Below are 22,110 nucleotides of genomic sequence, written 5' to 3'. Positions count from 1 at the left end.
AAAGCCAATAGCCGACTTTCATGATCTGAAAACCTCCCATCCATCATTTCTCGACGATGCAAGCCCATTTCCAGACATATTCTAGCGGCGAGGCTGTTGATCCGACCATTTCTGTGTTCGTCGTCAAGGTGGTAATGATATTGAGCCTGCTCAAATATCAGCATTCAAGCTAGGCAAGAGGGAGGGGCCGCACGCCATACCACAAGGGTGAGAAGCTGAGTTCCCCGAATATCTGGAGGGCTCAAGAACACCCCTTCCATCACCTCTGAGATACTTTCATATAGCTTTTGCGCTTGCTCATTTCTCCCTCCGTAGGCTAGTGTGCGACCTATTGCTGGCACCATTTTAAGTTGACTCGTCTCGTCGTGGAAAAGAGCTTCCGCGACAACAATGGTTTTAGATTGTAATCCATCCTTCTGTGCACTTTCCATGATCTCAAACACTGTATCGGTAGTCCTCAACATGTCAGAACGGCTTACAATCGGATAAAGCAGGCCAACACTGTCGCGCCAGTCATGGACAAGGCTTATGGCGCTGTCCTTCGTAAAGTCCCATAGAGGATCCAAAGATATCATCTTTGTCAAAGGTCCATGACGCCCTAAATTCGAGGACTCAAACGACGTTGTTGGATCTGAATTTGAGTTCGCAAGAATGGCCACTGGGACACCCTTCACCTTGAGATTTCCGCTGACTACATTCAAAGTGTACTCTGAGCTCGAGGGCCCACAAAATTTTGGCGATTCCACATCAATGCCCTGCGCGCATTGAATTCTCAGGGAATTGATGACTGAAGTTGAACCTTCAGTACGTCGTGGTGAGTCTATGTCAGGACTTGGATGGGTATCCATAGTGGCAGCGACATTCTGTGGCGGCATAATCCCTGGTTGGACCAAAGTGACACGCCTCTCGGTTCTTGAAGTGGTAATTCTATGCATGGTCAAAGAGATCCCTTGTAAGCCCATGTCGAACTTACGAATGCGAGAGTGGCTTGTCCTGATAGACACAGGCGGAGGATTTACCTGCACATCTCCGACAAGGGTGGTCACCGTCACATTTGACCTCCCGTCGCTTACAACGGTCGCTACCCAACTTTCAGAAGAGGACTTAAGGACAGAGTTGACTCAAGTGTGCAGGACTTACAATGCCTGATTGACGTATTGCGATCGTCTCAATACACTAGTTTTCTTAAATGACTGTCTTGTCTCCTTCTTGAAATGAATTACTGGGTAGTTGGCGGAGAAACATTCCTTTACGACTACCTGTGATTCCAACATCGCACATTCAGGTTTGGGAGATCTGATCATTATGTCGAAACCCGGGGAAGCGGAGGATTCAAGTACCACTTGGCAGGGTTCGGTAAGCAAGATCGGCTTTAACTAGAGCACCCACGCGGCTTTTGCAACCACCACCGAACTACTACTTACTTGTATAGTAGTAGTAGCGATCTTTGTCCGCTCCCTAGATCATGCTTACATTTTGATATATTGTCTTAGGTGTATTCTTCTTCAGTATTAAATTGTGTGTCTGCTCCTCACATGGATTCGCCTGATCAAAGTCTGTGTAATTGTCTCTACACGGGACGCCATTGACAGAAGATGGCGCTTGCTCGAATTGTACGAACCGAGGCTAACCCTCGAACATGTCTAAGATGAACCTCCATCTCCAAGCCCTCCATTCATGGAGGAGTCTCCACTATTTCATGTGCAGTATAAGGACCTGTTCCAGAATTTCTCATATTTTGCGCGGCTTGGGTGAAGAATGAATCGATTCTTAGCGCAACTGGTCGGATCAAGGGCACCGAATCCTCATCCACAAGGCCACGAATCCGTTGAAGCGATTCGTGGAAAAGCTCAAGCATTTGGTACGTCTCACGGACTTGCCATGGATTCGACGAAAGGAGGAATAAGTATATCAAGAAATTGCCAGTTAAAATAAATTGGGAACGTCCATCTAATGGTAGTCAGTCAGATCTCTTGTCGCCTTGACAGGGTGCTGGAAGAGAACTCACGTCGACCCCAGAATGACTGAAGTGCTTCAAGTGTGATCTCGTTTGTGAACGTTAGAAAATAGCCCATTTGTTCTATCGCTAACGGAAAGTACCGGCGAAGGGATGACTGCGGGTCATTCTTCGCAGCAGCCGAGCCAGGTGACATTAAAGCCCGAAGAAGCAAGACCTGGGTCGCGAAATAGGCAAGATGCAGTGGACCTACGCCTTCATTAGGATCAAGAGCAATACCAGTGCAATTCATGGCCGCCCGGGGACTCACAATTGTTGTGAAAGCTGGCTCTGTCTGTGGTATAAGTCATGGTAAGACATTGTGGGATCAGCGAATGCCAGGACTTGAGCTGGGATTGGATCTGGAGGAGTTTCCCTCCCTGTAAAGAAGGATCTTGTGCTGCATCGTGATATGAGTGGTCAGAACTGGTTCTTCGTTAGCTCAGTAAAAGGTGTGTTCTAAAACTATGGCTCACAATGAGGCATCCAGCAAACCTCCAAGAATTTGGGTAAGTTTTACTAGCTCCAGAAACCGAGCAGCCGTGGAGACCTCGAAGCAAGTACTTGAGATATCAACCATGTGTTGGAGGTCTTCAGGGACATCTTCGTCATATCTCAAGTCCTCCATGTCAAGATTAGAGGTTCCATAGAAGTCTTTGTGGATGTGGGGAGGATTGCCGTGCGAAACTGATGACCACGTATCAGTGATGTAGGTGGCCCACCACAACTTCTTTCTGAGACTCTTCTCCCATGATGCGATGTTCCACTCAGATGGGTCACGGTGAAGGCCTATCATCTGTGCACAAGCGACTGCTTGAGCAGACAGTGTCCAGGTCCGAGGTGTCTCAAATACGCCGTTACCAGCAGCTCTTTCATGGAGCATGAGTAAGCATGCCTGCATTTTCCATAAGTTGGGGGCCTCAAGCTCCCTCTCGAGCGATGTTTGAGCGGCTTGAAACAGTTCATACTGTTCAAATGGGCGAGTAATTGCGCTCAGCTCGGGGTCATGGTTCCAAAAGACTGCACCAAGTCCATATATGGCACCCCTCAGCGATGCTGGAATGCTAAATCTGTCCTCTTTATACGACCGAAGGAACCGCACTTTAGAGACAATGCAGTAGACCGGGTGAACATATCTGAAGTAGAGACGCACAAGGCTCGGGCCATGGTATTCGACCTTAGATTCAATAAGCTGTGAACATTCTTCCTTCAAACAGTTATCATACGGCATGAACAGATCGCTGAGGATGTAGAAATGCAGTGGTGGGGCCCCAGCACTAACATTGCCTGGGTAAACTTTGATGATGTCACCAGCAACGCGGTTGCTTTCATTGATAATGACAGAGCGATACGTTGCCAGAAGGTTGGTGTCCTGTTCCGCAGATAAGCCCATTGAATGTGCTGTTTGGTTCTTGTTGTCCTCGAGGGTGTAAATTTTAGGTTCTAGGCTACCCTCATGTCTGCTTGGTGTACTGGGATAAAGATTCACAAAGTGGTCGCGCCGCCTCATTTGTTCGACACTAGTAGCGGGAGACAACATTGTGTGGTCGACCTCGACACTACTAGGGGTGATATGCTCCTGGAAGACAGGACTCTCAGGGGGAGGACCGTCTATTGGAGTCTGAAGTGAAACGGGAGGCTCCTCATCCTGGTCCAAACTTGGGAGACTTGAGAATCGTTGTACTACTGTCTGAGGCTCGAGTGAAGACGTACAATCCAGTCCTCTTCCTTTGCAAAACAGGCCTTGAGGATCAGAATGAGTGCTTTACGTCAGCTTCGTGCGGCAAACTACTCACAAGGTGGCCGATCTTCGATAACACACGCAGTCTTTCGCTTTCGACAGATGTCGCAGGGCCGACTTTTACGGCTCCTCCATTGGCGGGCATTTCCAAATTCGCTCTGGATTTTGAAACGCCGTTTCTTATGCGGCTCGTTATTTGAAGGGGACTGTGGCATCCCGACGACGGTCCCGAGGATCGCCACCTTTCGCTTCCAGGACCATAAGCGCGAAACTCGCGATAAAAATGGAACGATTGGACGCCTTTAAGTTGAGCGCCAAAGATTCCTGTACGTAGGTAGTTCTACATTCCACTCTAAGAGTAGAAGCATGAAAATATACGAAGAGGTTGCTAACGAGAGGAGGCCCGAGGTCAATGAAGGTATGATAGCTAAAGATCCTTGGCAATGCCTTCGTTATCTAGCATTTGGCGGTCACCCACTGAGTGGTTCTTGTCATCCCCACCTTTGACCAAGAGTGCGGATACACTAGGCGGCATATGCGGTATGCACAGCGCAGAGGAGCTTAACCATGAAACCAACCAACTGATGAGGGCAACACCACTGATAATCGCATTATTTGACTACCATGGCCTCAACGATTGCTCTTATTCATCGCCCTCAAATATGAATGGAAGCTTGACTCAAAGCAGTACTAGTCCGATCTGCCTCTTGATGCATCATTCTTTGAGCTAAGATTCTAGAACGCCGCGCTCTCAGGTAGACAAGCTCGCCACTGCGGCATGTTTGTCAGTATCATTCTCGAGTTCTTTCTGGCTATTCACAGAAGCTTCTTCGCCTACACCATACAATACACCATCGCCCACGAAAGGAGCTTCCTCCCCAAGACCTGGGGGTGGAAAGAAAAAGTTCAGAGTCCAAAAAACCGAGAAGCTAATTACAAGACCGATGATGAAGGTCAAATTGTATAGACGAATCCAGCCGACAAAGTTTGGGTCTGTGATATCGTTCACCGTTCCAACGAGACCAGCTGGACAGGGTTTGTTAGACTGCCGACTCGATATTGTGGTAGAAACTTACGTAGAAGAGGCCAGACTCCCGCAAGGAAGGCCACGATAGCACGCCAATTCACACCCTTGTTGAACCAATAGATAGAAGAACTATTACCGGTGTAAAGGTCGTTCAACTTCAACTTAGCTTTGCGAATGGCATGATAGTCGGCTAGCATAACTCCGCTATCCAAGGAAGTTAGAACTCAACACTTTCATGTCTGATCGCGTCATCACACTTACGTTGCTGGTGCCATAAATACGCCAAAACCTGAGAGGACTTTGAGAAATCTATCAGCCGTACTGACCAGCTGCCAAGGCTGGCATGCAATGCCGATGATCGCCATGATATAACTTCCTCGGACAATGTTGATATACTTCGGGCAGAGGCCGGCCATATCCATCCCCGTTGATACGGAGTTCAGGACAACAGATATCTGTATCATTTAGTATTCCAATTGATGACAGTCGTAAATATGGTGAACCTACAGCGAGCTGTGAACTGACAAGCCCCAAGCTTGCAAAAAACACTCCAGCGCGAGATCGGGGGCTTGAATGGTATTCCTCTTGCAGGTCTGCGAGCAAGTAAATTGGATTCCAGATAATGTCACCTAAGACATCCTTTGCAGCGCTTGTGACAATGATACCTATGATTGCAGTGACAGAAATAGTGATCGGCGCCGCAACCAATTGTGACAAAGTCGGCGCAAACTTGCGATTGGCGTAACGAGTCCAATCGGATTGACCAAGAGTTCCAGCACCCCATGCGCCCAGGATCGCTGGAAAATGATGAGACAGCGGACGCCGAAGTAAGAAGCGAGTCAAAACTAACCTGTGATGCCGAACATAAATGCCCAACCAACATTCTCCGTATCTCCAGGCTCGTGGAACATAGTTCCAGGTCCGCCAGCGTTATGTACAGCCCTGACATATATCAGCAAGAAGCAGAGCGCCACCACAGTATTCAAGAACCTACCATATCAGGATACCTATACAAGAGCTTCCAAAGAGGACGAATGAAATGGCGAAGGGCACTTGGAGTCGCTCAGGTGGAACTAAGACCAGCGGGATGAAAGCACACATCCAGATAATCAAGCCAATGAAATCGTTCGTTAACAGATGAGAGCTCTCAGAGAAATAGTTCCTCATATGTGCAAAACCTGTTCAGTTGTGTTAGCGGCAAGATCTCCATCTGGAGAATTCAAGAGGGGGGCAAACTACCGGGGATAATGGCACCCCAAAGCACTCTGGTCGCTTGTCCTCCCCAGTAGGCTTGAAGGCCAAACCAAATGCAAGCAACAAATACTCGCAATACTACTGGGAAGTAGCTCCCTCTCATTCCCCATGAGAAGCGAGAGGAAACCGTGAAGCCAATGTGGTGATTCTCTCCCATCCAACCACATGCCACGGCAAGAAGGCCTGTAAGAAGTCCTCCGACAATCTTTTCCTGTCATCAGCTTTTTCACATCAATGACTGCATTCTTCTGCTCACCACAACTCCAATAGCCTGCGGTGGGCTCAGACCAAACGCGAGCAAAGTGCTTCCTGTCGACCATGCAGAGATACAGGACCCCGAGACGGTCCAATAGCCTTCGATTGATCGTTAAACACAATGCTAGCCGGTTTCATTTCATCACGTCGAACGTACCGAAGTAGCCCCATATACCCCATGTCCGCCTTTCTGAAGGCATCGGGATAAGATCCCGGTTGCACCATGTTGTGTTTTCATAGTAAGAATCTTTGTCAATGGGCCTGTAGGTCGATGTGAGCAACTGGCCTCAATAACAAGTCATTCCCAAAGATCAAACGTACACCTGTAGTCTCTCTTTTAGTTGTGTCCATTTGAGGCCCATGTCTGAGGTCGATGGGATATTGATGGCATTCACTGCGTGGATTTAGAGGAGACAAACAAAAACTTGATGTCACAGAAACTCGTCAGGTTGGGTCTAAAACTGGGGCAGGAACCATCGGAACATATGTAGATGACTCGGAGATATTTAACAGTGGCTTCGGAGAGGCTGCTGATCCAAGCTGGTTGTTGAGCGATTGCAGTGATATGTGGCAGCTAAGGAACGAGTGAGTTGGCCGATCTGGTGCGGAGATCTTGTGGAACTTCACATGTTGGCCGATCGTAGCCGACGTTGGCTGATAGATAGATAAGCGACCCCTGAACAACGGTATATCGACACCCCCTCAAGACGGGAATGCAATAGGATCTTAGGGGTGAAGCCTTGAAATGTGCTGTTAGTGTTCTCGGTCAAGTTCAAATAGTGGCAAACATAAATTCGGTTGTCGCAACAACTCTATCTACAATAGGTCTCCGCCGAAACTTTTCCGAAGTGTCTCGATTGGGAGGGACGATTAAGCGACCACCTCAGCACGATTGTCATCCAAATACCATTGGTGTAACAGGAAGAATAGACTAAAGCCAATAAGAATCGAAGGTCGCCGAATCAAGCCCTGACCGAGCGGATCTATGAACTGTCCATCCCCAGCAACTTGGACGCGGCGCCCACCTAGTCCGAGCCTTACTCTTGTGACATAAAAAGCTCCAGCATCAGAGTAGCGCTAATACGTCTAGCCTGGTGCGAGTATAAGAAATTGAGAGCCCTGGTAGCAATTATCAAATTTGGAAGTTTATTGAATTACAATTGCCACACGGTATCGAGACATCTTCAGAAATGGCGGCCCTCAACCACACTTCCTCAACTTTCACCCTTAATTCCGGCGCGAAGATGCCAGCCATAGGGCTCGGAACATGGAAATCACCACCGGACCAGGTGCGGACAGCCGTCAGTCACGCTCTTCAAAAAGGCTACCGACACATAGACACTGCACTCAATTATCAGAATGAAGTTGAGGTTGGACAAGGAATTCGAGCTTCAGGGGTCCCCAGAAATGAGATTTGGGTGACAACTAAGCTAGATAACCCGTGGCATCACAGGGTCCGTGAGGGTTTCGACAAATCCTTGAAGGACCTAGGGATCGAGTATATCGATCTATACCTGGTCCACTTTCCATGCTCAACAGACCCAGAAGATCCAACGAAGCATCTCTCAGATTGGGATTTCATCAAGACATGGTAAGCTTTTGCAACCACGACTAGTGAAGCCAGGTATCTCTAACTCAAAATCCTCAAGGCAAGAAATGCAGAAGCTTCTCAACACAGGAAAAGTCAGGAATATCGGTGTATCCAATTTCCAGATCCGTCACCTGGAGAAGCTCCTGTCCGACCCTTCCTGTAAGGTGATACCTGCAGTGAATCAAATAGAACTACACCCAGGCAACCCTTCGTAAGTTTCCGATCCTATTTATCTTCTCTCATGCATAGCTCGGTTGACTGATCTTCATAGCCCTAAATTAATGGAGTACTGTAAATCAAAGGGGATTCACTGCACGGCTTACTCCTGCCTCGGCGGTGCCTCAGACAATCCGTTGTACAAGGAGCCTGTTCTATCTCAGATAGCCCATGCAACGCGCAGGAGTCCTGCCCAAATTTTGTAAGTGCGCGTATCATCTCTCTGGACAAAATGCTGACGTAATTGATAGGCTCATGTGGTCCCTCCAGAGAGGCACCAGCATCATTCCTAAGAGTGTCACATTGGAGAGGATCGAGGGAAATTTTCAACTTGACGGGTGGGAATTGAATGAGGATGAGATGCGGGCTCTGGACGGTATTAGGACGCGATTCAAGGTTGTGCATGATTCGTGGATGCCCATTAAAGTGTTCTTTGGAGATGATGAGTAACTGAGATTGTATACGTAGCTCATGGATCTATCCCTGATATTTCGTCCCCTCCCTAGATAGAAAGGCAGTCCATGTAGTGGGTTTTAGTACGACACCGTCGAGGACCAAGCGTTTGAAATTTCTAATACATCACACAAGAACTTATTGTTCGGTCAAGACACTAAGTAAATACTGCTATTATGACAAAATATAGCTCTACCAAGGGAAAGGACTCAATGCAGATTTGACATCACCAATGGGAGTTCTCCATAAAACAGTTATTACTTAATAAGTTGCATTCAATCTCATTTCAATGTATTCCCTTGCATTAATTGGCTCGTATTTCTTCGGCTTCTCCTCACTGGCACACCCAGGGATACAGTCGATGGTTTTTTCACGATCTGCAGTGACAAAGTAAGGGATAGAGAACCGGGCCTTTGTTATCCCTTCGACCAGCGGAGGCGCTCTGACACGATGAAGCGTGGACTTCAGAGTGTCATTGCTCCATCGTTGCAAGAAGTCGCCGATGTTGACAACGATCGTTCCAGGTATAAACGGTGCAGGATTAAATTTGCCTTTTTCGTGGATATCCTCAACCTCCAATCCACCGACTTGGTCCTGGAACAGGAGTGTCATGGTTCCAAAATCCGTGTGCGCTGCAATCCGTTCCATGCTCCCGTTACGAAGCAACTCTGCCTCGACGGGTGGGTAGTGCAACAGTCGAATTTGGTTGTCTCGTTTGGTGTGATACTCCTGGAAGAAGTTCTCCGGAAGACCCATGCCCAAAGCAATCGCACGGAGAAGGTCCAGCTCGATTTTGTAGCAGGTTTCGAAGAACCTGTTGAAAAAGTCGCGGAACCCAGGCAGGACTTCCTCCGGTGGCCAGATGTTTGGAGTGCGCTCGTCATCCTCTCGACCTAGCTCAAAGGACTCTTTGAAATCAGGACATTTGCGCAGATCCGCGATGGATTCCTTGTCATAGACCATTTGAACCACTTTTTCTCGGCCTACGCCAGAGTATCCTCGGTGCCACCAACCATATGGAGGATGTGGCGCCTTGTCTTTGTCTGATTGCGAGAGCGCGAAGAACTTGGCGCTCTATCAAATGTGAGTGAGTGCTTGTGATGTAGTGTGGATGGCTGATCGGGTGAAATCTTACCCATTCAAATGCCTGATCTAAGAGTTCTTGAGGTAGGCCGTGGTTCTTAATATATGCAAATCCCACGCCTCGAAAAGCGTCGTATACGTTCCTTCCGGTGTCAAGGGCTTGCTCAGGCGTCCCTGACCGGAGAGGCTCAAGATTGATGATAGGGATGGCAAGTTCTGCTGGTTTGATGGCCATGGCGTATTAGATTGCCTAGTCGTTGTTCCTAGAATTAGTCGGCACGATATGCGGAATAAAAAAAACAACCCTTTTGCAAGTCAAGTGTCTTATCTGATCTTAAGTCTCATGCTGTACTCCCGTTTAAGTGTTCCGAACCTTTGCAACTTCCTTGACCAGGATCGGACAACTGAATCATAGAGATTGCCTGACATTCAGATTTCCAGACCTGTTGGAGGGTGAATTCAGCGCTAAAATTTCAAGGAACTGAACTGATAAACTATCGCGGAAGCCCCTCCCTAGCTAATCGCAGAAGTCAAAGTTGGCCGACAAGCTAATTCATGAACCCGCTCCGCATCGGCTAAGTCAGCAGTAGACAAAGAAAGGGATTAATCATGGGGTGGCTTATTAGTAGCACTTGCCAAGGCTAGCTGTTGGTGATAGCGGAATGTGAGTTGCCCGATTGCCAATATCTCAACCGCATCTGTGGGATAGGATCTCAGATGCTGGAGTGCGCTGAAGGACGAAGGACAAGTCTTCGACGGCTAAATCTGGGAACCCCAGTTTGCTTCCTCATTGATACGGCTCTCGGGCTAGAATAAATGCGTGCAGACATTGACTAATCTTGATACGTAAAACCTGATCCAGCCATTAGCCACGATCAGAGTGCACACATGCTTCCTTCAGAAATGATATCGGACATGCATTTCTTAGCGATCGCGAGCTACAAGAATCACAACACGTATTTGCCCTTTATCGTTAAGTTTGATTACTTATTAAGTGAGTGAGAAGAACAGGTGGGTGACAGTTAACCGACCATAGAAGACCCCTGGAGGTGTTGCTCATACCCTTACCTCGGCCAAGCGTCTTACGGCTGGACTTCCAAGGGTCGCCGATCCCAAAGCGAGTTGCATCAGCCTCACCGTCTAACCACGCGATGCTTTTTCGGCAAGAAAAACTTCCAACGGTGGAGCTAAAATAAATTCGCCTGTCAACGCATGGCCATGTTGTTCTGTCGCTGATTGAACGATAAGAGAACTCTCCACGCGACAAGCTCTCACCAGGAGACGCACCATACTGCCATAGAGACACTTCCAAGACAAGATTTTGCTTTCCATTATGGTGGTTCCAGAGCATCATTGCCTAAGGCGCCCGCGGCTCCACAATCGCTCTACTCCGCAGATCCAAGTTACAGTTACAAAGGGGAATATCGGGCAACTCCCCCTCACTGGAGTGACTTTGTGACACCCTCTTAGTGATTGTTTTCCACCGAGATTGAGGGTAGAAATGCCTTAAAGAGACACGCGTCGATCCGTTTGTATCTCATGTTGTGACCTTGGGAAAGCAGATTGTATCTGACTATCATAACATCATGGGCAGCATCAGGACTGAAATCCAGTCCGACAAATTTCGCATTGGCGTTGATGTTGGAGGTGCGGCGCTGTGCATTGCCAACTATATCGGATTTTCTCCATTGACGCTTCCTGCTATTAGGTACCAACACCGACGCCGTGCTTATCTCACTGTCGCCAACGCAGATAATCGCTTCACACAAGGCGCCGACCTCGCTAGATGTGACCACTGGGATCACGGAGGCGGTCCGCGCTATCATCGAATCAAGCAATGTCCCATTAGACTCTATCAGCTGCGTTATTATCGGGACTACCCATTTCGTGAACGCTGTTGTGCAGAGATCGTCGGAGCTGCAACGCGTCGGAGTCGTTCGACTTTGTGGAGGTAGCACAGATGGCTTTGGCCTCGGTGTGCCGCCGTTCGTTGACTTCCCCAAGGATCTGCGTCACTTGATCGCCGCGACGCCATACTTTTGTCAAGGCGGGTACCAGATATCAGGTACTGAGATCTCGCCACTCGAAAGTAGCGAGATAAGGCAAGTTGCAGAAAAGTTGGTTAATGATGAGATTTTTGACGTTGTTGTTTCGGGCATTTATTCGGCCTTGAATCCGGAACAAGAAATCAAAGCCGAAAAGATCCTTCTTGAAAGAATGGAAGAGCTCTGCGCCGCTCGCAATCTCTCGGTTCGGCCGAGAGTCACTCTGTCGCATCGTATATCGTCCTTGGGGTTCCTTGCGCGGGAAAATGCAGCGATACTCAACGCGACCTTGAGAAGGCTCGCTGAAAGGACAATCTATGGGTTTCAGAAAGCCGTGCAAGAGATTTTCCAGGGTAACACGTGCGCATTATATTTGACCCAGAACGATGGCAGTGTTTTAAGTGCACCTGATGCCATTGACCTACCCATCAGGACCTTCAACTCAGGCCCGACGAACTCAATCCGTGGTGGCGAATTTCTTTGGAGTACTGCCAGCAACGAAGCAGGCAGGAGCCAGCCTGTGCGCGAAGATGCCCTTGTGGTGATCGATATTGGCGGAACAACATCTGACAGTGGGCTGCTCCTACCCAATGGCCTACCTAGAATGAGTTCTGTGATGAGCCTTGTGGGTGGAGTTCGCACAAACTTTGCATTACCAGCGGTCGAAAGTGTTGGACTCGGCGGGGGAAGTATTATCAGAGGAACCGACTCGGGTCTCACTATCGGACCTGATAGTGTGGCTCTCGACCTACTGCGAAGGGCCCGTCTCTTCGGGGGTGATGTTCTGACAGCAACTGATATCGTAGCTGCATCTGAGCTCCGTGCTCCCACTGGTAACAATCCTTTGGAGGGACTTGGGAGCCCGGATCTCCTGGGAGAACTCACGGCGGAGACTATTAGTGCGGCGAAGAATAGGATGCGCCAGACTATTGAAGAGCTGGTAGATAGGACTAAGGTACAGAAAGGGGATATCGATGTCTTGATTGTTGGAGGAGGCGCCATAGTCGTCGACACTGATAGACCCCTCTCGGGGGTTCGCGCTGTTCGCAAGGTCAAAGGCGGAGAGGTCGCCAATGCTGTTGGGGCAGCGATATCGAGGGTGTCGGGGGTTGTGGATACGGTGGTCGATACGTCACAAAAGCCCCTTAAGGAAGCACAAAAGGAAGTGTCCAACTTAGCCATTGACGCAGCTGTCATGAATGGAGCACAACGTGACACTGTCGAAATAGCAGAAATTACCGTACTCCCAATACAGTACGTCGACGCCAAGGCACGAATCCTGATCCGAGCTGTTGGGGTGCTTGACGCCGTCAAACAGAATAAAGAGGGAGCAACGGAACTGTCTCCCTTGCCAGAGACACCCCGCCAGAAAGTCAAGGAGACTGCAACTGTTGGATCAAACCCATCGGGCACCCCTGAAGTAGTCGACATCGAGACATACATACCGAAGGTTCAAAACAGAGAGTGGATCATTTCAATTACAGATCTCAAATGGATTGCGGAAGGCTGCAAGGTGTTAGGGTGTGGGGGTGGTGGTGATCCCTATCAACAATACCTCAAAATCAAGTCAGTCCTTGAAAAGTCCCCAGAGAGTATCAGAGTTGTATCGCCCACAGATCTCGCTGAGACAGCGATGGTTGGATGGACGGGCTGCCTTGGAAGCCCTGAGGTGAGTGTGGAGCGCATGGAATCGAACGAGTGCAACAAGGCTCACGACGAGCTGACTCGAGTCGTGGGATACCCACCCGCCGATGCTTTCATGGCTCTGGAGATTGGCGGCGCAAATGGTATTGTCAATCTTGAGGTCGCTGCCGCGCACGGGGTGACTTGTGTCGACGCTGATTTCATGGGGCGTGCCTACCCGACAGACTGGCAGACAACTGCTAATGTGTATGGGGATGGGCAAGGAGGCGGACTCCTGCCAGCGACTATCGCTAGTGGCGATGGGTCGTTCATGACCATGACAGGCTCTCGGACAGACAGGTTAGTTGACCGAGCCCTTCGCGCAGCCGTTGTAGAGATGGGTTGTCGAGCCGGAAAAGCAGGGCCGCTTAAATCAGCCAAAATGGTCCAGGAACAGGCCATATTGAACACTGTCTCGTTGGCCTGGCTGGTTGGTCGTTCCATCGCACTTGAGAAGAATGTAACGGACAAGGCCAAGCGGATCATCGAAGCAGTTGGTGGTTCTGAGAGCGCAAGGGTCCTAGCCGAAGGAAAGATCACCAGTGTTGAGCGCGTGCTCAAGACTGGACATACATATGGGATCGTGGAGATTGACGGCGTGCTGGAGGATGGTTCAAAAGCCATCATCAAGATTCCTTTCAAGAATGAGAATGCGTTTGTCGAGGCGACCACGGCAAAAGATGGCAAAGCATCGATCCTAGCCGCTGTCCCAGATTTGGTTGCGGTACTTGATTCAGAAACAGGAACTGGATTGGGAACACCGGAGTACAAGTACGGCTTGAGGGTGACTGTGATAGCCATCGCCGCCTCGCCCAGATGGACCGACACTCCTCGGGGACTTGAACTAGGCGGACCAGGCTCGATGGGCTTCGACGACATCAAATACGTTCCTATTGGCAGGTATAGCAAACCAGCGAGTGTCATTGAGACGTACTCATAGAGTGGCACCACCACCTCACCGTCACGGAGATCCTCATCAAATGTGGACGTGCCAAGACTCATTTAATGCCACGTCCTCTAGGCCTACAGGCACCCTCCTGACGCCCTCCAAGCCATTCACTACATGGATGCATTCACGACTTGATATTTTATTCTCCCGGAACTCCCCTCAACATACAGCGCTTCAGGCAGAGTAGTGCAACCGTGTAAAAATCCCCCTACTCTCGGGCGTCTTGTATGCGGGTTTGGCGGTGGGGCCTCCTCCTGGATGGGAAGGTTGTAATCGAGAGCCCTTAAGTGGGGGAAGGTACTATTACATTCTGGACAGCCCATCTATAGGAGAGGTTTCAGCGGGATCTGGGGGGTTCGTTTCTATTGAGGACTGTAGGGTTAGATCATCACCTGTGCCAAATCCGTTTTTGGCGTCTTGAGAAGTTGAGGGTTCAAGCCTGGGGGGGGGTAGCTTTTATTTTGCCAGTATTGTGGGCTGTGAGTGAATATTCAAGGATGACCTAGTGAAGTAAAGGGAGGATAGGGAAACAGAGAGCCTTCACAGGTCTTCCACCGCCGCCCAAGTCTCAAGAGTCCAACTACTTCCTGAGAACTAATAATTCCCTATAGCGGGAGCCTTGTTGATCCACTCACCGGCCTCAACCTCCTCCAATACCCAGTTCACCATGCTCTTCCGGCTCAGCTCACGGGTGCCCACGAATCCATGCCCGAATATCCCGGCACTGACTCTCTCATCAGCACCCCCGGCGTTGAGATGAGGCACGCGGAAGACGGTCCACTTCAGTCCCCACCCTCCGCTCTGACCCTCTTCTACAACCCGCCGGGCGATCTGTTCCATCTCCTTGTGGCCCTGAGGAATCAGGAGTGGAGGAACCTTCATCGCCAACCACCATGACCACGGGAACTTATCGAACTCGACCGTCTCGCCTTCAGCACCCTTGGGTCCCGTTTGCTGCTCTTTCACCAACCACGCTGGCGTCGAGAGCGCAAGGATCCTCTTGACGCTGGTCTTCTTCATTGCCGCAAATAATATCGGGAAGGAGTCCGCAATAGGCGTCGTTTTGGTCCTCAACAAGAACGCACTGAGCGTAGGGTACGCGCCCAAGAATGACACAACGGCTTCAACAGGTGCGGCGGGATCTGTGAGTGCAGCTTCAAGTGCCGCTTGGTCTGTAAGTCCGCCTTCGACGACCCGAATACGAGCTGGATCTGCTTCCGTGTGTGCGGCGGGGAGTCTCGAAGCGTTGCGGACGTAGAGGGTCAGCTTGAGATCTGGTGCTTTTGAGAGCACAAGTTCGGTGAAGTCGACTCCGGATAGACCTAGCAACCCTGTCAGCAGCAAACTGCGGCGGATACAGAGGAGAATGCCATGCCCGTTGCCCCAAGCACGACGATATGCCTAGGTTTCGGCATTGTTACGAAGCTCACTCAAGGGGTTAGCCTGAGGATCAAAGAGCAGATGAAGAAAGTAGATCAGAGGCAAGAGAACAAAACTCGAGGGTGTTCATTCCGTTTGGAAATTTCCCCCCGAGTTTATGGGGTCTTGAAATAGATATAGACGACAATACAGTGGAGGGGATGCCAACATTCACGGCGGTCCTCAACGGCACATCGGCATAACCATCCCACACGGCACTCTATTGCTCTAACCCCTTGCTAGTCCGCGGCGATATTTTACGAAGTAAATCAAAGCATTTGCCTCTTTAGCGGTCATCTGACACGTCCCGCAGCGACCTTGCGGTTCAACAAAATCACTGAACTGATAAATCTTCAGAGGTTCAGAGTTTGAGGCTTCGGGATGCTCGCCAGTCAGGACGGGTGATCTATACGGAATAATACTGTGTAGTCCCCTCCGTCGCCACCATCAAATTCCAACCCTCCTGGCGAGCACGGCGATCGGAATCAGCTTGGGCCGGTTGACCTGGTCACCCAATCAAAGTCCCGCTGCTTATGTGGTATGGGCCGATGTTGTTCCACCTTGCTGTTGCTAGAGGAACTTCTATAATGAAGGAGCATGCACCCTCGTCAAGTCCCAGGGCTTATGATACTCAGGTTGCTTCATACCGAGAACAGACCCGTCTACAGGACGGGTCTTGGAAATGGAGGAAGTTTTGGATGCTGCCTCCGTAGCCACGATCATGTGAGGTGGACGTGGACCTCTGGACCTAGTTAACAACAGCGCATCCCACTAGGGAGGTAGTGAAGGTTGTCCCTTCAAAAGTGTAGGATTGGCAAGGCCCCCATTATCTTCATTTCATAAAGTCATCAGTCGCTACAAATCTGCATAAAGTTTGTTCTAAATCTCATTCCCATTCACAAGATCTGCCCCGGACCAGCCTCGCCAGTGCGAGAGTTTGACAAAGCTCGACTGGAGTCCCATGGACTGCCTGAATAAAGATATTGCCCACTCGCTGTGCAAGAGGTCGACAGGGGAAACGCAAGTACGCCCAACGAAGGGAGATGATTAGCCGCAATGGCTGTCTCATCTCGCTTGTGACCTTTGATAAAACACAATATATGCCTCCGAGTTTTGCAGACGGTCACGAGGACTTAACTTGTTTGGATCTAGGTCGACATGTCTTTCGTCATCGAACTTGCGCCAGCTGCCTCTCCCTTGATCCTTTACGATACTGATATAATGGCCGCTGTCACCACTATTGCCCAAGTGTCTCAAAACACCGTAGGCGTCGTAGCTGTAAGGGGGAGTAGTGGCGAGATCAATACTGCCATCTTGGTCCGGGACCGCCGGAGGTCGAGGAATGACAAAATCATCCATGTTCAAACCATACAGAGGGAATTCGATTGGCGTATGAATCTTCTTTGCCTTCTCGTGCTTCGAGGCTGCAAAGCGCTTGAAATGAATGACCAGGAATTGGGGGAGACGAGTCAAGATGATCTGTTTAGTGGCTTCGCGCTCACATTTACAATAAGGGCACCGCCACTGCTCGGACAATTTCTCCTCACGGCAGTATGAATTGAGACAATCGTAAATATGTCCAGTGCCGGTTCGAGGAATTTCAATGCTGATACTGTAGAACGCTTCATATGTTGTCGAAGTTTGTTTGCAGGTGAGGCAACGGAGCCGTGAAGCATGCTGGCCAGCAAATAGGGAGGACATATAACTGTAATCTCGATGTTCATACCGTTTCCACTCAATCGGGCTGGCTCGAGCGATTTCCATCCGTTCCCTCTGCATCTCCTCCGCCGTTGTCAATGGACGGAGAGGGTTCCTTTCCCAATGGACGTTCAAATCTTCGTGCAAACAATCGACCAAAAAGTCAAAGAACTCTTTGGCATCCTGCTGGCGATCGATGACCCACTCACGATTCATCCGGCCACAGAAGTTGCGAAATGTCGATGGTTTGATCACATCGACGTCATCGTTCCAAACTGATTGCACAACATTTGCATATATCTTCGGCATAATACCGTTACTACCTTTCCAATTTTGTTGCACATAGGACTCATACGCGCGATCATTGAAGAACTGTGATAGCGGCGTAGTCGCAGACAGACACTGAAGCGTCGAATTCATGTAGCAAGTGACGCCAAAGTTGGTCAACCCAGTCCGCGGCAGCTTCTTATTGCGCATGGCTGTTGAAGAAGAGTAAAGTGGAGGCCGAGATGCTGAAGTAACGCGAGCAAGTGCAGGCTGAGAAGCATGGATATCTGCTTGACCTGAGTAACTTGGCCGTGGGATTGCGGGTGGTGGACGTGCAGGGACAGCTGGTGCTGGAGGAACTGAAGGAGGGAAATATGCAGCTGGATGAGCAGGAAGTGGTCTACGAGCTGGCATAGTCATGGACTGTTGTTGCTGGATGGAAGGGAAACGACGTAAAAAGGTCTCATAGTCAGGCACGAAAGGAGAAGGAGGAACCGTTTCCTCCTCTACCACTGAGTATTCCTCGTCGCTACCAGTCTCCGCCTTCTCTGTCGGGGTGACCTCCTCTTGCATGGCCTGTCTACGCCAGGCTTCCTGCTCACTCTCGTCAAGAAACTTGTGATCTCGCAACCTCCTATTACGGACGTCATATCGAGTATTTGCACTGACAAGTCTCTGCCGAGCAAGTGGTCTTCCACTACCGACAGCTCGCCGGTGCTGGGTCGTGCCCAATGTCGCAGCTGTCCTCGATTGTGCTAGCGCATGAATACCGATATAGTCAATCCATGCATCGAGTCCACCAACAAGCAGAGCTGGGGGCCGGCCGTCTTTCAGTGGCTTGGTGTCATTGAATTCGTAAAGAGTGTCATAGAGAGCTCTGAGGGCTGGAGCTTTTGTCATGATCGGTGGACCTCTAAGGTAGGAGTTATCGTTGGTAGACTGATCGTAATAAACAACCACGTCGAATTCATTTCGGCGGGAGAACAAGGTTTGTTCTACATCAGGCGCGAGAACGAGTCGCTCTTCAAGCTCTTCTGCAGAGACACCCTCCTTTAACGAAATGGGCTCGATGCAAATTATCGAGCTTGCCATAATGTGACCCTCATCGAACTGTATTCGATCTCGCACGTCAACAAGTAGGACATTGTACTTCCTCATATATTCGTACAAGGTGGGTGCATCTAAAGTCGTTTTGTGGGGGATTTCGCTGGAGCTGCTCTTCGATATTATTACAGAGTTGACGCCATTGGGAGTGGTAGGCCGATACGGCAGGAGAATATCATCACGTGGTTTCTGCATGTGTAAGGAGGAGGACGAAGAATTATGAGACTGGTTGTAGTAAGTCTGCTTCCTCTCGTTTGGCGGACGATTACCTTCAGAAGCCCCGCGACTATGACCTGAATGAAATCCAACAGGTGTTGTTGTAATTGGGCTATAGGTAGGACTCGGTGGTTTTGGCATGGCCATAGAAGTAATCAGCGGCACCTTCGGAGGTGGTGGAGGGCTATTTACTGGTCTAGGCATATCCCGTGGTCCACCTAGTCGAGAGGATGGACCATTCAGATCAGTGTAAGTCTGAGGGGTGTACGATTGTGGCCTCGGACCTAGGTTTGCCCCGGTTTTGAAGTCGCTCGGCTTGGGCATGGACAAAATACCAGTTTCATCGGGACGATTTCCTACACCGCGAAGCCGGGCGAACCGCTGACTGAGATCATTAGAGTTATCTGTGAGGGGACGACCTTGCAGCGAATCTGGTTTGGGTTTGCTAGTCGGGCGTGCTCGGTCGATCCTCAAAGCTGATGGCAATGCGGAGGAGTTGGAGGGTACATCTTGATGTGAAGGCCCATTTCCTCCTGACGAGGTTGGTTGGTCTTCGGGAGGAGCAGGCGAGTTGGGAGGAACACCAAACCCTGACGAATAGACATGCTTCCTCAAAAGCGATTGGGCGTGTGGCTGAGTATTAAATCTTGTATTGTTTTCTTCAATCGAGGCCTTAACCTGCGTCATCTGGGCTTCGAGTTCATTGAGCTTTTGCCTCGCGAGCCTATATTTTTGGGCCCAAGCCCTGTTGTTGTCAGAAGTGAAGCCATAGTTCCGATTTCTGGGTATGTTGTTGACTGCTATCTCATATGCTCGTACAAAACTTTTATAGGCCATGTCAGGGCGTCCAAACTCGACAGAGCTTCGGGCAGTTGCGATGCAGTTCTCGACTTCAGTAAGCAATTGCGGCAATGAGCCATCGGAATTGGTGGTGCTCGTGGCCTCTCGGACAATGTCTTTGATATGAGGATATATCTTCTCATTGTGATCTGGGGCTGAGACTCGAAGATCGCCCCACGATCCTCTCCCGGAAGGTATGCCACTGGAAGCTGCAGTGGTCTGGTTCGAGAAGGACGAGGGAGACGCATACGCCGCCATGGCGGTGATTCAGGACGGTCTACCGTGTTGTCATTGCGTAGTTGACTCTGGAGAGAGTCTGTACCTAATCAAATCTTGGATTTGACCAGCAGTTGTGTTCAAAATTGTGCAATGGCGGCGCCGGATGACTTTGGCCAGCTGCACCAAGCAAGTGCTTATAAAAGGCAGAAGGAGACTCGGCGGAGAAAGTGTGACGGCAGGAGCAAGAGTGAGAGTGAGAGTGAGAAGAGGTGGCAGTAAGCTGCTGAGAGGCTGATGTCTTGTGTTATTGAGTCTTTGGGATACCTCTTGACAAACGCAAACAGTGAGATTTGAAGATCGGGATTTAGTGGTGTCGAGAACTAGTAGATTCCAGTCTGTAAAGAACCAGTCTTACGAGTCCAGAGGCAGATGCGGCAGAGGCGCCACCAACGATGAACTTCGTTAGCCCCAATTCGGAGCTCGATCACGTGGGGTGATATACGGTGGGTAATAAGCATTTATTCATGGTAGTAACCAATTACGGCGGATTCTTACTCAATCTAAATGCACATTCAGGGCTACAGCCACGTGATCCATCCATCGGTCCAACCTACTCGTAGATAGGCAACCGGGCAAGTGCATGGTTTCGGATCACACCTGTGGTCTCTGAATCGCTTTCAAGGCTTGACAGTTTTGTCGTGTTGCGGCAACCAGCAATCCCACATCCTGACCTCCTATCACCCACCTAGCACCTAGGTCGTTGATAACCCGATCCATCAAATCCGGTCTATGATAGAGGCCTCCGATGGCGAACACTTTGTCGTGCTTTTGGGCTGCGTGAGACACTTTCTCGAGAGCTTGCATGAATTTCGGGTTATCGAAATCACCCATGATACCCATCTCGCTGAGGAGGTCATTGGCACCCACAAGCAACACATCGCAACCTGGTAGAGCAGCAATGTCATCCACCGTTTCAAGTGCGTCCGCGGTTTCAATCATGATAAATACTGTTGATCCAGACTCGTTAAGTTGAGGGGCTGTCACCACTGCTGGCACCGGCGCATAGGTGAACTGTGGCAGTCCAGCAGTCAATGATCGCTTACCGAGCGGCGGGAACTTGGAGACATGAATGACTTTCTTAGCGTCATCTGATGCCTACGGTCAGACTCGAATCTCATTTCAAATTGTAATGCCAGAATATGAGTTCAACCTACCGGCACCGTGTATGTGAGGAACAATGATCCCCATGGCGCCGCCGTCAAGCACCCTTTGGATGAAACCGCTACCACATTCATGCGGCACTCTAACGAATGGAGTAATTCCTGCAGATAGACCAGTGATACAAAGTTGGCTTGCATCCTTCAGGGTGAGGGTTGTGTGCTCTAGATCTATGAAAAGCGAGTCATAGCCGGCCTGTTTTGCAATCTGGACAATTTCGCCCGTGGGTATGATTTTGATCCCGAAGGCCTACATATTATCAACAGTAGTGTAAGATAGCATCGTAGCCTGACTGACAGAACGGATGTCTCACCGTGCAAATACGACCTTCCTTGACATTGTCGAGTAGGTTATTCCGGTAGATCGTATTGAGTGCCATCTGAGTATGGAAGAGCTAACGGGGGATAAACCCTATGTGATCACAGGAGATTAAGTGAAGGAAAGTACACCACCTTTGTCATGTTCAGAGGATTTCCAGTCTGTTAACCTCGAAGGAAAGATGGAGAGTAGCCCGTGGATATAAGTTGGACGGCGGTGCTAACACTCCGCGATATACCCGATTGTTGTGGAGTATAAGCATGTTGGAGAAACCCTCTGGTCGTTAGCTATCGCCGAAAGTCCATGGAGCAATGATGTTGAATTGGTGGTAATCATTCCGTTTCTCATTCTAGTTCCGAGGGGAGCGTCGATGGTGGCTGCAGCCAACCGTACAAATTACGGCGACACATTTCAATGCGACGCGCCGCCCGCCACGATGATATAATGCCAGCCTGCGGCAACCGTGACTAGCACCTGGCGCATGCAAACAACCAAACTGGACCTGCAGATGCCACCAT

The 22,110-nt window shown here is 49.8% G+C and overlaps 9 protein-coding genes across 9 annotated transcripts; 2 read left to right on the top strand and 7 right to left on the bottom strand.

Annotated features, from left to right (window-relative positions):
• Positions 1-164: 164 nt before the first annotated feature.
• On the bottom strand, positions 165-848 carry A1O9_09641 (uncharacterized protein; the record flags this gene model as incomplete). The annotated part of the gene is made up of 1 exon (XM_013401610.1): positions 165-848. The coding sequence occupies one exon, from the start codon at positions 846-848 to the stop codon at positions 165-167; it is 684 nt and encodes a 227-aa protein (XP_013257064.1).
• Positions 849-1,964: 1,116 nt separating this feature from the next.
• On the bottom strand, positions 1,965-3,952 carry A1O9_09640 (uncharacterized protein; the record flags this gene model as incomplete). The annotated part of the gene is made up of 3 exons (XM_013401609.1): positions 1,965-2,262; positions 2,473-3,739; positions 3,793-3,952. The coding sequence occupies 3 exons, from the start codon at positions 3,950-3,952 to the stop codon at positions 1,965-1,967; spliced, it is 1,725 nt and encodes a 574-aa protein (XP_013257063.1).
• A 536-nt stretch (positions 3,953-4,488) lies between these two features.
• On the bottom strand, positions 4,489-6,635 carry A1O9_09639 (uncharacterized protein; the record flags this gene model as incomplete). The annotated part of the gene is made up of 10 exons (XM_013401608.1): positions 4,489-4,763; positions 4,814-4,968; positions 5,026-5,219; positions 5,272-5,561; positions 5,615-5,706; positions 5,759-5,942; positions 6,004-6,223; positions 6,275-6,372; positions 6,431-6,534; positions 6,595-6,635. 10 exons carry the CDS (start codon positions 6,633-6,635, stop codon positions 4,489-4,491), a joined length of 1,653 nt encoding a protein of 550 aa, XP_013257062.1.
• Positions 6,636-7,463: 828 nt separating this feature from the next.
• Positions 7,464-8,530, top strand: A1O9_09638 (alcohol dehydrogenase; the record flags this gene model as incomplete). The annotated part of the gene is made up of 4 exons (XM_013401607.1): positions 7,464-7,864; positions 7,923-8,075; positions 8,136-8,282; positions 8,332-8,530. The coding sequence occupies 4 exons, from the start codon at positions 7,464-7,466 to the stop codon at positions 8,528-8,530; spliced, it is 900 nt and encodes a 299-aa protein (XP_013257061.1).
• Positions 8,531-8,794: 264 nt separating this feature from the next.
• On the bottom strand, positions 8,795-9,851 carry A1O9_09637 (uncharacterized protein; the record flags this gene model as incomplete). The annotated part of the gene is made up of 2 exons (XM_013401606.1): positions 8,795-9,607; positions 9,669-9,851. The coding sequence occupies 2 exons, from the start codon at positions 9,849-9,851 to the stop codon at positions 8,795-8,797; spliced, it is 996 nt and encodes a 331-aa protein (XP_013257060.1).
• Positions 9,852-11,202: 1,351 nt separating this feature from the next.
• Positions 11,203-14,284, top strand: A1O9_09636 (uncharacterized protein; the record flags this gene model as incomplete). The annotated part of the gene is made up of 2 exons (XM_013401605.1): positions 11,203-11,263; positions 11,325-14,284. 2 exons carry the CDS (start codon positions 11,203-11,205, stop codon positions 14,282-14,284), a joined length of 3,021 nt encoding a protein of 1,006 aa, XP_013257059.1.
• A 603-nt stretch (positions 14,285-14,887) lies between these two features.
• On the bottom strand, positions 14,888-15,708 carry A1O9_09635 (uncharacterized protein; the record flags this gene model as incomplete). Its single annotated transcript, XM_013401604.1, has 2 exons — positions 14,888-15,559; positions 15,640-15,708. 2 exons carry the CDS (start codon positions 15,706-15,708, stop codon positions 14,888-14,890), a joined length of 741 nt encoding a protein of 246 aa, XP_013257058.1.
• Positions 15,709-16,777: 1,069 nt separating this feature from the next.
• On the bottom strand, positions 16,778-20,095 carry A1O9_09634 (uncharacterized protein; the record flags this gene model as incomplete). Its single annotated transcript, XM_013401603.1, has 1 exon — positions 16,778-20,095. One exon carries the CDS (start codon positions 20,093-20,095, stop codon positions 16,778-16,780), a length of 3,318 nt encoding a protein of 1,105 aa, XP_013257057.1.
• A 612-nt stretch (positions 20,096-20,707) lies between these two features.
• Positions 20,708-21,653, bottom strand: A1O9_09633 (uncharacterized protein; the record flags this gene model as incomplete). The annotated part of the gene is made up of 3 exons (XM_013401602.1): positions 20,708-21,204; positions 21,271-21,523; positions 21,588-21,653. The coding sequence occupies 3 exons, from the start codon at positions 21,651-21,653 to the stop codon at positions 20,708-20,710; spliced, it is 816 nt and encodes a 271-aa protein (XP_013257056.1).
• Positions 21,654-22,110: the final 457 nt, after the last annotated feature.

Source organism: Exophiala aquamarina, assembly GCF_000709125.1.
Source record: "Exophiala aquamarina CBS 119918 chromosome Unknown aczIA-supercont1.10, whole genome shotgun sequence".
Taxonomy (NCBI): Eukaryota; Fungi; Ascomycota; class Eurotiomycetes; order Chaetothyriales; family Herpotrichiellaceae; genus Exophiala; species Exophiala aquamarina.
The sequence above is the reverse complement of the archived record's forward strand: the minus strand, read 5'-3'. Positions and strand labels throughout refer to the sequence as shown.